The 14,845-nt window shown below is 41.4% G+C and overlaps 1 protein-coding gene across 4 annotated transcripts in view; it reads right to left on the bottom strand.

Annotated features, from left to right (window-relative positions):
* LOC119653430 (dynamin) overlaps positions 1–14,845 on the bottom strand; it is a 70,475-nt gene that overhangs the window by 7,836 nt on the left and 47,794 nt on the right. For 2 of the 4 annotated variants that reach the window (XM_038058006.1, XM_038058007.1), the window contains one exon: positions 11,292–11,432. The exons of 1 other annotated variant lie outside the window; for it this stretch is intronic. In XM_038058006.1, coding sequence (XP_037913934.1) covers positions 11,292–11,432 — 141 coding nt within the window. Of the gene's footprint in view, positions 1–2,158; positions 4,013–11,291; positions 11,433–14,845 lie in introns of those variants that run through there. One more of the 4 variants, XM_038058009.1, reaches the window with a different exon arrangement.

Genomic DNA, 14,845 nt, shown 5'->3' with positions numbered 1-14,845 from the left:
TGGGGGAGTGCCTATAGAATCGTGATGGAACGATTCAGAGGGCGTTCATCCTTGCAGATCACGTGTCCTACCCTCTGGCTGAAAATCATCCAGGGGTTATTCCCCCAGCAAGAGGAGAGCACCGACAGATTCCAATCACCTCTGAATGTGACGGCAATTCCGCCAGTCACCAGACACGGACTGCTGGAGATCTGCGGTAGAATAGGAGACAATAAAGCGCCGGGCCTAGATGGAGTATCAAATAAGGCCCTTAAGCTTGCCGTGAAGTACAGACCGGACATATTTGCTGAGTTGTTCGAAGCGTGCATGTCCGAGGGAATATTTCCAGTGGCATGGAAGCGGCAGAAGTTGATACTTCTGCCTAAACCAGGTAAACCTCCAGGTGAACCATCCTCATATCGACCCATATGTCTCCTGGACACGGTGGGGAAAATGTTAGAGCGGGCAATCTATAATAGATTACTCCCGATTGTTGAGAGCCAAGGCGGCCTTGCAGATCGGCAGTATGGATTCCATAAAGCTAGATCAATCATTGATGCCATCAAATTGGTTACTGGCTTGGCCGAAGATGCAATCCACGGAAAGGGTAGTACCAACAAATATTGCGTGGTAGTAACCCTGGACGTGAAAAATGCATTCAATTCGATCAATTGGAATCTAATACGCAAAGTCCTAGCGAAGGTTGGTATTCCCGCCTATCTCGCTGCTATCGTCGATAGTTATTTAACTGAAAGGAGGCTCTGATATGACACTGATGACGGACCTCAGGAGTACGTTGTTTCCACGGGTGTCCAGCAGGGCTCCGTATTGGGCCGACTACTGTGGAATATCATGCACAACGATGTACTTAATCTTCCCCTTCCGGAGGAAACCACAGTGGTGGGTTACGCTGACGACATAGCACTGGTTGTTGTCGCGAAGCATTTCGAAGATGCTGAGTTATACTCAAGCAAGGCAATCAGTCCTATTAAAAGTTGGTTAGAGAGCTCTGGTCTGACACTTGCGGAGAAAAAAACAAAAGCGGTCCTTATCACGAAGCGGCGGAACAGAAATTAAGCCTGTATTAGAATCGAGGATTATATCATCACTTCCATGCCGACCATCAAATACTTGGGGGTGGTGATAGACAGGAAGCTCAGTCATAAGCAACACGTACAGTATGTGTGCGATAAATCATCCACTCCTAGTATGGCCCTCGCGAAGATGATGCCGAACGTGGGAGGGCCATGGCATACCTCTAGGTTGCTTATAGCCAGGGTGGTCGCCTCAATCATGTTCTATGCGACCCCAGTTTGGAGGGAAGCGTTGCGGATCTCAGTTAACACTAACAAACTGAGTGCAGTCTACAGGAGGACAGTCCTGAGGTTATGCTCTGCCTTCAGGACTGTCTCAGATGATGCAGCATTCGTCATCAGCAGATGAGATGGATATACAATGCCAAGCCAATCTCTCCCTTATTGCAGACGAAGAACGCTGAGAGGGAGAGATCCATAAATAGATGGAAAGAGCGGCGGGAATGCTCGGGAAAGGGTCGGAGGACTCACAGGCTTATTCCTGCCATTAAGGAGGAAGACGAAACGATGAGATTCATTATAATCTCACCCAGTTTCTCACGGGGCATGGAGGATATCGAAAATACCTGCGCAGATTTAAATTGGACACCTCACCCGACTGTCCAAATTGCAATGGAGTCCCAGAGGATCCAGAGCATGTATTCTTCCACTGTTCGAGATTTGTGGAAGAAAGGCGGAATTTAGAGGAGACTCTAGGAGAGGTGCTGGTATCAGAAAATCTGGTGCTGAAAATGTTAGCACATCAAGAAAATTGGAATGCGGTCAACTCCATGATCACATTTATCCAAACCAAACTGCGAAAGGCAGAGAGGAGAAAAATGCAGTCACATACGCCGCGTATAGAAGAAAGGTGATTAAGCTAGGATGAGCTGACTCCACCCCGTGGTGGTTCCGCGGGACAGGAAAGGAGTCGGGAGTGGTTTTAGTGGGTAAAAATCCCACATACTGGTGTGTCCAGGCCAGTGTCTTTTGAAGATTTCCACCTCCTGAAGAAAAAAAAGACAGACAGACGGACATGGAACCGATTTTAATAAGGTTTTGTTTTGCAAACAAAACCATAAAATTGAAGATTTTTAAAAAAAAAGAAAGATATTTATGACTTGCCCAATCGATGGCAGAAAGTTGTAGATGCCAATGGAAATTATTCCGATTAAATATAATAAATAATGTGAAAATAGCGCTTTTTGATTTTCATTTCTATTCAACACCCGTTTCATAGTTTCCAACCTAATAAATACTACCAATGACAATTGTATTCAGGGCGGGTATACTGAGACACTTTAGGATCCAGTTAGAAATTTTCAACGATATGCCGGTTAGTTGTTAAAGATGTTTATCTATATATATAGGTGTATTTATTTCACTGCATCTTAATAACAACTTCAAGGTGAATGTCAACAAACGACTCATATTCAAAATCAAACAGTTTCATTGACTGTCAATCAACTTCCAAGCATACTCCACTTGGTTTTATTAAATTGATAAGGAATAGGATGTTGACTTTCACCAATTTTTGAGTATGACATTATTAGCCATTGCACGACATATAGTTGATGCCTACACTTTGCAAGGTTTCATGAGATGTATCTCCGAACTGGATAATCTCATACATATGCCCATGTTGAGATTGCTATTCTGATTAATATTCCGGTGATGAAAACCGAATCAAATTTAATGAAAAACAGATGATACTATCATTCAATTATAAATGAGTTTCAGTAATTTAATTGTACAACATCTTTTGCCCAAGTTAACCTTTTTTCTTCCATTTTATTGTCTTTCCACTTAAACATTCATTCCCTGAGATCACACAAACAGAGTAGAGCATCAAAATGTTGAATATCCATATTTTGCGACAATGAATAATTTAGAATAGAATTTTAGGGTGTTTTGCTATTTGGGAATGTGGGAACAACTAAATAATCCAATTCACCTTTTGATGAAATTTTCATCATTCAAATATTAACCAGATAAGGAAATTGAATGCGATTTTATCATTGAAATAATCACTTTGCCCTTATTATTATCTAAACAAAATTCTTCCAAACTGATTCGAACGTACAATTACAACTTAAGCTAATATCCATTAACATAAAATAACTCAAGCTATTGTCAAAAATCGAAAATTATTATATTAATTGTTCCTCTCTCGCAAGTCATTTGTGTTAACGTTTGTTTTAAGTCTTCTTTTGTATACATTATTGATAACATACAATCTTTGCAAGTATGTTATCCAGTCCTCACTTATCCCGACTAAAATATTAAATCCAGCTACTACTAGTTTTCCAAAAAAAAAACGCAATTTTACACGTACATATGCGACTATTTGAAAGGTGCACTGTTTTTTCTAGGACAGTAGAATGTGAATTTTCATTAGATCTTAAGTATTAACTTTATCTTGAAAAGTATTTGGATATTTGAAGGATACTATATTTACAAATTCCTTTTCAATTCAAAAAAATAATGGATTTACAGACACAGTTTTCTTCCAGTTGATATATCGCGCGTATTACTTTTACATCTGAATCGAAGCACCTGCCTCCTTTCGACGCTTTTCTTTCACTAAATAGAAATGTAATCACTAATCAACTCATATTAACAATTATATTTGATTAATGTTACTCCCATAATCATCCTCCACGTCTTTATCTCATTATAACTACAAAGTTTTCTGTACGTAATTCACATGGATAAATTTAAGGTTTTTACACTTTCGAATAACTACAAACAACAGCAATATTATATATATATATAGATCTTTTATGTAACGATGAAAATTCTTCAAGCACGTACATGTGAATAATATATTTCTCCTGTCATTTATAAGTCAGTGTTGAGAAATTAGCATATGTATCAGTTTTCGGTTATATTCTTTCATTGGATTGCTTATACTCAGGTATTATCTTATTTCTGTTGATATATTTACGATCTGACTCTAACTGTAACACAATGGAACGAAGTAAGTTTATTGTGTATCTTTTTCCAATACTTTACATACACTTTGAAATCACAAACATACCAAGCACTGTAATATATGATATTTATATGCAATAGATCTACTTACAGAAATACACCTATCCTCAAAAGAAGGAGGTAGCAGGTATGTGAACAAAACCACTTTACCAAGCTTGCGGAAAATGGTTGACGGAGCAAAACAGGAAAATAATGCTTACTTAGAATGGAGTCAATTGAATTTCGATTATTCAAAACTATAAATGTTAAATTAGAATCAAATCATCCTTATCAGTAAAAAGCTAGTTCTAGCATCTAGGACAATCCTATGGTTTCGTATCATGATCCACTTATATCTAACCATTCAATTCCTTTTCCTTTCTCTTATTATTTTTATGGTATGTAATCAGTGTAGAATGTTTTTGATAAAATTGGAGCCTGATCCAACTACTGGCAAGAGATAGTGGCCAATGTGGCTATCCTAATCAGTAAGACAGCATCTTATAAGAGCTGTTGAAATGCATAAAGTGGAGAATCATTAATTCATCCCACATAGAAACTAAATCTGTATGAGATCTTCCCTTTGCTCTTCTATAAAGGCAACTGATTTCACCCAACGATTTCTATGAAATTTTCTGGCTCAAGTTGATTGACGTACATTTTGATGAAGACTTACTAAAGTTGTTATTAGGACAGAAAACTTTTTTTTCCAACACGAGGTGAATCCACAAAAACTCACGATCATAAAGTCGAAAAATTAGCTTAAATTATAACGTGAACTAGCAATTAATCGACTCTGCTACTCAGTATAGCTGCCTCGACTTTTATTTTGTTTCCTACTAGAACTGAAATCCTCATTTTATTTAATCTTTTTTAAATAAATATGTCCCGGTGAAATCCCATCGAGTACCATCTAAAAATACTCTGCTGTGGCTCCTGGAGGACAAAAAGGTCTTCGCGCAAGCATTTGCGGACGACCTAGCCGTAATAATTACCGGCAAGTTTGCGGACACAGTATGTGACCGCTTGAATGCAACTCTGCATGTAATCCACAGCTGGTGCCTCCGCAATGGACTCACGGTGAACGCTAGGAAGACTAGACTAGTTATGTTCACTAGGAACGTCAGGTGGGGTAGCTATACGCTACCCACCTTAGCAGGGGGGGAAATCCAGCTGGCACAAACAATCAAGTACTTAGGAGTACATTTCGACTCCAAGTTAACGTGGAAGCATCATATCCAGGAACAATACCAGAAATTCTGCAGATTGCTCTGGTGCTGCAGGAATGCGATAGGTAAGACCTGGGGACTTTCACCTAAACGGATATACTGGATGTATACATCCATAATAAAACCCATTTTGATGTATGCATGCATCGTCTGGTGGCCAAGACTGAACTTTGCTAACAGCAGGAAGCTGCTAACGCAGATTCAGAGACTTGGTTGCCTAAGTATTACTGGAGCAATGAGTACTACGCCGACTGCGGCACTTGAAGCTATCCTAAATTTACCCCCCCATTCACTTGGAGGTGAAACGGAAAGCGGCCAACGACGCATATAGGCTCGATACCATTAGGGCGTGGAAAGGCGGCCAATCCAACGGGCATACGTCTATCTGGAAATTCCTTGAAAAACATCCGGTAGCCCTGATGCCGACCGATCATATGGTTTCCAGATTCGTCTTTGAAAAGACATACACTGTCGTAATCACCGAAAGAGAAGAATGGTCGACAAGTGGCCATGAGTCTTTTCAGATTACAGACCTAATAATCTTCACCGATGGGTCAGTCATGGAGGATGGATCAGGTGCAGGGGTGTTCTCGGAGAAGCCGATTACAGAACTGGCCCGACCTCTCGGAAAAATGACGACCATATTCCAGGCGGAGATATATGCCATTTCATTGGCAGCAGAAGAATGTCTGCGACAAAAATGGAGGGGTCGCACCATTCGAATCTGTTCCGACAGTCGGGCGGCATTATCAGCACTAAATGGCAACAACATATCAAGCCAGTTGGTGTGGAGTTGTCATCAGGTGCTGCTGAAACTTGGCCGACTGAACAAAACATTCCTGATGTGGGTGCCGGGGCACTCTAACATCGCCGGCAATGAGGAGGCTGACAGACTAGCTCGCCGAGGATCTGGATCCACAATGGTGGGGCCAGAACCAGCTCTTGGAATCCGACCATCTACTGTCTAGTCTACTCTGAAGAGTGAAATTGCAAGGATTCACGCAACCGAGTGGAAAAATTTGGATTCTTGCCGGCAAGCGAAAATCCTTGTGAAGGAGCCTAGGGCCACTAGAGCGGCATTTTTGTTATCTCTTAAGAAGTCGGAAATGAAAACCCTAGTAGGGCTTTTGACGGGACACTGCCCCTTAAACTACCATATGGAAAAGATTGGGGTAGTGGTTTCGGTTGTGTGCAGCCAATGTGAGGAGGAGGAGGAGACGGCCCTGCACTTTTTATGCAGCTGCCCGACATCCTCAGATCTCAGACGAAGACACCTTGGCAAGGTTTTCTTCAATGAAGAATCTGCACACTCTCTGCCTCTGGAGAATGTTCTCAGATTCGCTAAAGCCTGCGAACACCGTAGGCGGGAAGCCATTGAATAGGCAACTACGGGGATAGTACAATGGGCCTAATAATGGCCTGAGTGCTCGGAGCTGCGGCTCCCCCCAGTTAACTAAACTAACTAAATAACTAACCATCTAAAAACCAAATAAAGACTCGAAAATGCATTAGGTTGTTGCACATGAAATGGCCGATTTGGCAATCAAGTGAAGTTAGTTTTGATTTTGCTGTATCAAACCACCACCAGTTGGCGCTGTTGGTGTCGGATAATGAAGTATAAATGCTCCTACATTTAATCAAGGAGTCATTTTACAGTACAGTGTCACGGTTCAGTCACGACCAGACGTGAATTGTTAAAACCGAAAGACGTGAAACCTGTTTCCTTCCACATCTACGCCGGCCGGTCATATCGGTCGGCGATCACTTAGCCAACTCTTTATCTCTTCGTCCTGGAGACTCTTCGCAGAACGAATAATCTAGGCCACCGCCTTGGCCTTGGCTAAACGAATTGGGGATGATAAGACTCCGAGATTGGATGGGATTCCGAACAAAGCCCTGAAGGCGGCTGCTAAAATTAGGCCCGCGTGGTTCATAAGTACATGTGCATCCTGCATGGTGGATGGCAATGAAAAAGGCAGAAATTGGTTCTGCTACCGAAGCCCCAAAAACCACCCATATCGCCCTATCTGTTTTTTTAGGCACTATGGGGAAGATGTTGGAGAGGTTAATATACAACAGATTGCTTCCGTTCGTCGAGATGGCGGTTAGTCTATCGGAGCGACAGCAGGGATTTCGCACAGTGTGGTCAACAGGCGATGCCATTGCAGCGGTCGTAGACCTGGCCCGAGAGCCATCGACCGCTGATAAGTGCTGCGCTGTGGTGACGCTCTATGTCAGGAATGCCGGCCAACTGGGGTTGAATTAAGGGCACCCTGGCTAAACTGGGTATCCTTGGTTACTTAGCTCGGATAATCAAGAATTACCTTTGAGAGAGACTTCTTTGGTACGAGACGGACGACGAGCCGAAGGAATATGTTGTGACAGCAGATGTTCCCCAAGATTCTGTACTGAGGCCCCTACTGTGGAACATAATGTACGACGGAGTGATCGCGTTCCAAAGGAGGAATACGAGGTCGTTTTAAAATCAATCATTAGATACCTGGGGATAATGATCGATGCCAAATTGAGCTTCAAGGGGCACCTGGAGTGAGGCAGCAAAAGCTAGCTCATCTCTAGCGAGAATGATGCCTAATAATGGAGGGCGATAGTTACTCTCGACGTGAAGAATGCCTTCAACACGGCAAAATGGAGCAAAATAATTTCGGATTTAGACAAATTGGGCGCTCCTAAATATCTGGTGCACATAGTCATGGAATTTCTCCGGGAGAGGATATTGTATTACGATTCGGAAGATGGACCAAAGACGTATAGAACAACCTGCGGGGTTGCACAAGGATCAGTCCTCGGTCCTCTCCTGTGGATAATAATGTATGACGGAATTTTAAAGTTGCAATTACCCAAAGGAGTGACAATCATTGGCTCCGCAGACGACATCGGAGTGACTATCGTGGCACAAGATATTGATGAGATCGAAGTACTCACAAACGAGGTAGTTTTTATCGCCAAGCGAAGGAAGCAAAACATCGATAAAAATCAGGAAAAAACCTAGGAATCATGGTTGACCATAGATTGAATTTCATTGAATTGAAAATTCAGCTACCAAAGCTTCCGGGGTGACTACATTGTTGGCAAAAATGTTATTAAATATAGGCGATCCTAGGCAAAGCCGCCGTTTCTTGATCACGAGAGTTGTCAGCTCCATTTTGTTTTATGCAGCTCCAGTCTGGGCGCCGTCTTTGAAGTTGCAAGCAAATAGAAGGAAAATCGCAACTCCATACCGATTTAGTGCATTGCAAACGTCGTGCGTTCACCGTACAATTGCAGACGAAGCACCATGTGTGATAGCAGGCATGGTTCCCATCGGCATCTTGGCGAATGAGGGTCGACGCCTCTATAACTCATCATATGCAATCGGCGACGGCAGAAGTGACTACGACCACTATTAAGGAGCTGTACAGGAGATGGCAGCAACGGTGAAATAATTCCGCTGGACCCATACGCTAATCCCGTGTATTCAAAGATGAATCGAGCGCAAACATGGAGAATTGAACTACCACCTAACGCAGTTGCTTACGGGGCACGGTGGATATAGGAAGTACTTGCATCACTTCGAATTGGATGAGTCCCCAGACTCTCCCGGAACATGTTATGTTCCATTGTTTGAGGTTCGCGAATGAAAGAGGTAGCTTAAACGCCACCCTCAACGCAATTATCGAACCCCATAATTTCGTGGAGGAGATGCTGAATTCCGCAGCAAATTGAAATGCGATAAACGCAACAGTAACTGCGATACAGGAAAAGCTGCAGGAACTGGAACGAGCCCGGAAAGCGGGATGGACGCGTGACTTAGTTGTGCGGTAATCCCGCGGGGATATGTGCCGAGAAATGGGGGTGGTTTTAGTGGATAAGAATCCCACACATTGTTGTAACCTGGCGCAGCAGCATTTTTTTAAGATTTCCATCTCCACCCATGCAGAAAAAGACACTACACGATTGGAACACCCTTTAAGAACCAATGTGGTTAGAATTCTGCTCGCTCGTTATTATTACCCTTATTTGACTCAAAAACTCATTCACAGCCGAATCAACTGATATTTGAGATCCAGTCCCACTGCCACCAGTGAGATTTGAACCGCGATTTTCGCCCAGGGCTCTAACCACTGAGCCATTCGGTTCTTAGCAGCAATAGTTCCGAGTTTAGTGTCTGAAATCATGATAAAATGTGCTGTTTCAATGAAAAAGATCAAGGGACCATTCTTAAGGTTGCCACTTTTGCGCAACTAAAACATCCCTTCAACTGTGAGGCCTGCACTATACAATACTAAGCACGTTTCAATACATACTATCGCCACTGGGTTCATGGGCTCTCGAATTTCCTAGATGCGTTCGGTGACTAAAACACCGAAAAAGTAGACCAATAGCTTTGTGGATATGTCCGCGCAGGCGCATAATTCAATCAGATCACAGATAAGAACATGCACACAGTAGACATGAAGTAATTGCAGCATTTATTTTCAAAGCAAGATGACTTGGTTTTTTAAGACGAAACAATGTGTTTACAAGCTAAAAATCATAGAAAAACAAATTAAGTAACTATTTATTAACGCGTTTTACTCAACAACCCTACGTATTGAAAGTAATAGCTTAGCATATTCGTCATCATCAGAGAATTACCACTTTAAATTTTTATGACATTCAAAAAGTATAATTTTTAATATATGATTCAACTTTTCCCACTTCACCAAATTATTCCGCCTTCTCGTACTTCGACAATCTTTCCCATTATCTACGAATCCTAAGAAATAGCTTATTCGAGAAACATCAACAACTAAAATAGACACGGAATAAGCACAATAAACTATCGACTAAGCATGATATGTTGACGCTAGACACAAAATTACTATGAAACTAGTAAGTCTTTGCGTTTCTTCAATATGTTATTCTTTGAACATATAAATAGAAACGCGCGTATTCTCTATTCCAGAAAGTTTTTCAACTACATAAGGTTTGCCTTTTCAATGCAGAGCTCTCTGCTTTCAAACGAAATCGCTCATCAATTTATTGATTAATTAGGGACTTTTCGATAAACTAAAGGGAAATAAGCTGCAAATCAACAGTTCAAAATATTTACATACATTAAATCAGACATGGAGATAGGGCTTGAAATGTAATATTTCTAGAGTATTTGCCACTTTCTAGGATCAGTAAGAAATGCGAATCAACAACTAAACGCTCATCCAATGTTTATAATATTAATTTCATTTTAAGATAGGAAAATGCACGGAACACGTGATGTTGTTTTGAATTGCAATGACGAAGGAATGTATGATTCCGGCACTTTCACTAGTTTCAATATTGTTAAACATTTCATCACAAAAAAAGATTAAATGTTTGCAATACAGAAACTCCTCATGATGTTGCAATAAAATCACTATCATAAACATTTTTAAGATAAGTCGGGTAGCTTCGTTTTTATTATATATTTATGTCTCTTCTAAATAATAGCATGCTGACCTCCTTTATTTGGTTTGCATTACTTTTCAAACCCAATTCATTTCATGGGTGAAGTACAAACTTTATCCTCAAATCTAAATAGAGGGAAGAAATCTGAAGCAAGTTAATTTATCTTAACTCCATTCATTGTATATCATATTCTCAATTTAGCCTAAATACTCTACTCCCTATCATCAAAATCCGAAAATTATCGTCTATTTCGTTACACATTCTGCCTGTCGAAACTCATGAGATAAAGTTACAACATATTTCTCATGCTACTAGTGTATCAGTTAATTGACATAAATCGTTTTTACTCTTTCAGGTTTTCGTTAATATTCGCTCTGTACAAAAATAAACCCAATCAAATGTTCATCATATTTATCAACTTGCAAGGAAAAATTAGTATGATTATTACAGTGGAACAAACCCATTTGGATTGAAACATTAATTTAATTAGCTTAAGATTTCGGCTAAAAAACAAGGGCAAGGATAAAATCAAAACAACACAAAAAATTCAAACAGCACACAGAAATTTTCAATACTTATTTATACATATATATATATTTAATTTATAATTTACTTGAATCGGTTGGCGAAGACATTGGATAATTCATTCATAGCGGCGTTTGTTACAGCCTGTCCTACAGCCTGATTAATTTGTTGACGCATCTGTGGCGGAATTTGTTGTTGCAGACCAGCAGTTGGTACACCGCCAACTCGACTATATTATATGTAATTATTTATAATAATTTTCGATTTTATTACAATTAATTTTTTGATAAAATCAATAATTCTTAATTTGTGTTATCTAGGTGTATATTCCAGCGAACATTTATGTTATTTATTCTTAGTGCAAGAATTATAAACTAAATTAGTATCGTGACGATTACTAGTGTTAATAAAAAAAAAATAGATAAAAATCAAAGTTACAAACAAGAAAAGAAACGGAAGGAACGCGACAATGTGTATGACATTTTCTCAATCATATAATAACAGACAAAAACGTGGAAAGAATTAGTCGTAGATCTTCATGCTTTTGAAAAGAGGGTCGAAAACGGCTACGGTTTCGTACCAGGGCAAAGGTAACTCATCAGACACTGCCTCACCTCTGCCCTGGGAGCAGAGTGAACGAAGCGCATCGCAGGTGTTGTACGCTGCCTTTTGTAATCCGTAAAACACAACAAGGGTTCGAATTATAATCAGCGTAAATCCACCTTCTTCATGGCTTGGGACACTGTTCTATCCTGTACGTCTGAATATCAGTCGAAGGTTTTCTCAGAGGCTGTATCGTCCCTTTCAAAATACTGAACATCCAACCAGCTTTCATTTAAATAACACCCACAACTCTCTGTCAACCATAATGCCTGTGAATATGGGCCTGGGGTCTAAGAAGTAACTCTAACTAAGCCAAAGTCGAGCTTCCACACCAGACCTAACCGAGCATAGGAATGTATTGCGGTGATTAAAAAGTAGAAATTATTTATCAAACTCGGTTTTGCCCCCTTCAATGCAATCAAGGTCCTGCGATAGATTTGGAAATCACAATCAGGACCCGCCGTGACGGGCACTGCGGTACTGGTTTATATTGAGTACAGGCTTAGCATTCATACTAGTGAAGGCAGGCCTACCTAAGATCTCTGTCAAAACTAATGGATACGGCGCTCGAGTTGTAGAGCGCAACTCCGTGCTTACGCCCACAAGAAGCTCTGTCCTTGATATGGACACAACCCAATCACTATAAATCTCTCACAAGGGAGGCCAACTACAAATAACCAGCCGAGAGAACATCCCCCAGGAATTCTCCTGGGACTCCCCTTCCCGTAGTACCAGATAATCTGCTCATATACTACCAATTCTCGATAAGCCTTCTATGGAAACGTCGGAGAATGAAAATTTTGATGAAGAAAAGAGTTGGCCTGAATGAAAAACGAGCTAAACAACAAAGCTTGGTTGGAGCTAAACAATTTTTTCTTTTAAGGATTGAGGAGTTCAAGTCCGCATCCATTCAATGTCGGACCGGACCAAATGGAGGACAACTTGCTTCCACTTTTTATGGTCCACGAACTCCTCTTTTTGGGTTAACATCCAGAGGTCAAAAATGAAAAGAGGTACGAAAACGGCTACGGTTTCGTACCAGGGCAGAGGCAACTCATCAGACACCTGCGAGCCGCTTCGGTCACGCTGCTCCCAGGGCAGAGGTGAGGCAGCGTCTGATGAGTTGCCTTTGCCCTGGTACGACACCCTAGCCGTTTTCGTCCCTCTTTTCAGTTTTGAACTCTGGGTGTTAACCCAAAAAGAGGAGTCCGTGGACTATAAAGAGTGGAAGAAAGTTGCTCTCCATTTGGACCGATCCGACTTTAAATGGATGCGGACTTAGGACTCCTCAATCCCTAAAAGAAAGAAAAAACTTCATGCTTTTGTTACTTAAGGGGGTCATCCCGTGTGTCGGGTTGGAGAAATCGATTTTGCATGAATTGTATCTACATATAGTGGAGAATATGTGGGCAAAGGGATTTTCCGATATCCCGAGTCCTTCAGAAATTACATTAACTTGCGAGTGTAAAGCACTGGCCCAGGAGATGGCTTCGTTTGAGCTCGTTGTGCAGAGGTATGTATCTCAGAGTTTACGTCATACTGATTTTTGCTTTTACGCATTGCCTTGTCTTGACGCATTTGACGACCAGATTTGAAGTGCAGCATGCAGACTTCTAGATGAAGGAGACTTTAAGGCCTCGAGTGGGCCATATCTCTATCATATAATCTGGGCATACAAACTTTGGAGATGGTGGCCAAGACGGGGCTTATTGTCTTGAATTTCGGTAGTATTCCAACATTTCAATGCCCTAACTGCAAAGACTAGGATGGTGCCCGTATTACCGACATGAATTTTGTTATGGAGATCTTAATGTTACCTGTGCCACTATGGAAGATACTACAGTACATTTCCCTAGAAGTGGCAAGTAACTTCTCCCAATGTAAATACCTACTAGCTTGAACATAAGGGAGATCGACATTGCCAAACGTGCCGAAGTTCTTTAGAGCACTAAATGAGCCATATGACCCAGGTGCAGATAGAAGAATTGCAACTGAATCGTTGGAGAACTTAACAATGAGTTATCGGCGCCCAGAATGAGATACGTGAAGTCATCAGTGTATTAGAGGACGGCTGAAATTGTGAGCCAATAAAAAAACTGGCTAAGGCTTTGGGGAATTGTACAGCACGCAGGAGGAAAAACCGAGCTAATTATGAAGCTCACCATGAAACCAACAGGTGGAAAGTACATCGTTAGCAGCAGTTAGTCTGCGACATAAACGGAGACCCATGCGGCTTCTTGTATAAGTTGATCACCAAAAAACTCGGCGCTCATCGACTTTCCTGTTCTAAAAAAGCAATGATGATGGAAGATATCATGCAAATAATTTCTCCTATCCACGAAGTCCCAACTGACATTGACGTTGAGGGGGAGTTCTGAAGTACACCTACTCTTCATTGTAAAGGCTGATTATATTCACAGCAAAATGCTGAAACTTGTTTTCAAGTATAAGCCTGACCAGCTGGGCGTGTTTACCTCATGTTCAGCAGCAGGCTCTTCCTCTCTCCCCACTAGATGGTTGCGAGACTTGTGCTGATAAACAAAGGCAAAGACAGTCTCGCGCCGTACAGTCCTGAGAGTAGGTTGGACACAGCGGCGAAGCAGCTTTAGAAGGTCATTATGCCAAGATTGACTGGCGCAACACCTGTTGCAGGACATCTTTCACCAAAACAATGTGGTTTTTGTCCCAAACAGTGAGACCGGCTGAGGCACAATGTCGCCACTGTCGACGAATGGTGCTCCGTGTGACGCTACAAGTAAGAAACGCCTTCAATTTTACAAAGTAGTGTAATGTGCTCAAAGTGCCGAAAAATTGTTTTCATATTCCCAACTACATTTTGGGATATTGAGGTACAGCCTAAAGGATCGCACCCTGCTTTACGAAGCCCAGGAAACACTGCCGAGAATGAGGATTACATTAAGACGGGCTCAAGGATTTATCTTTGTTACAGGCCTCATCTGATAGTCTACTACGACTCGATACGCCCGATGAATCGCGCGGAAGAACAAGCTCAATGCACACTGAAAATTATGATACAGT

This window comes from Hermetia illucens, chromosome 4 (assembly GCF_905115235.1).
Source record: "Hermetia illucens chromosome 4, iHerIll2.2.curated.20191125, whole genome shotgun sequence".
In the NCBI taxonomy this organism is placed as follows: Eukaryota; Metazoa; Arthropoda; class Insecta; order Diptera; family Stratiomyidae; genus Hermetia; species Hermetia illucens.
Note: the sequence above shows the minus strand (reverse complement) of the source record. Positions and strands in the feature narration are given on the sequence as shown.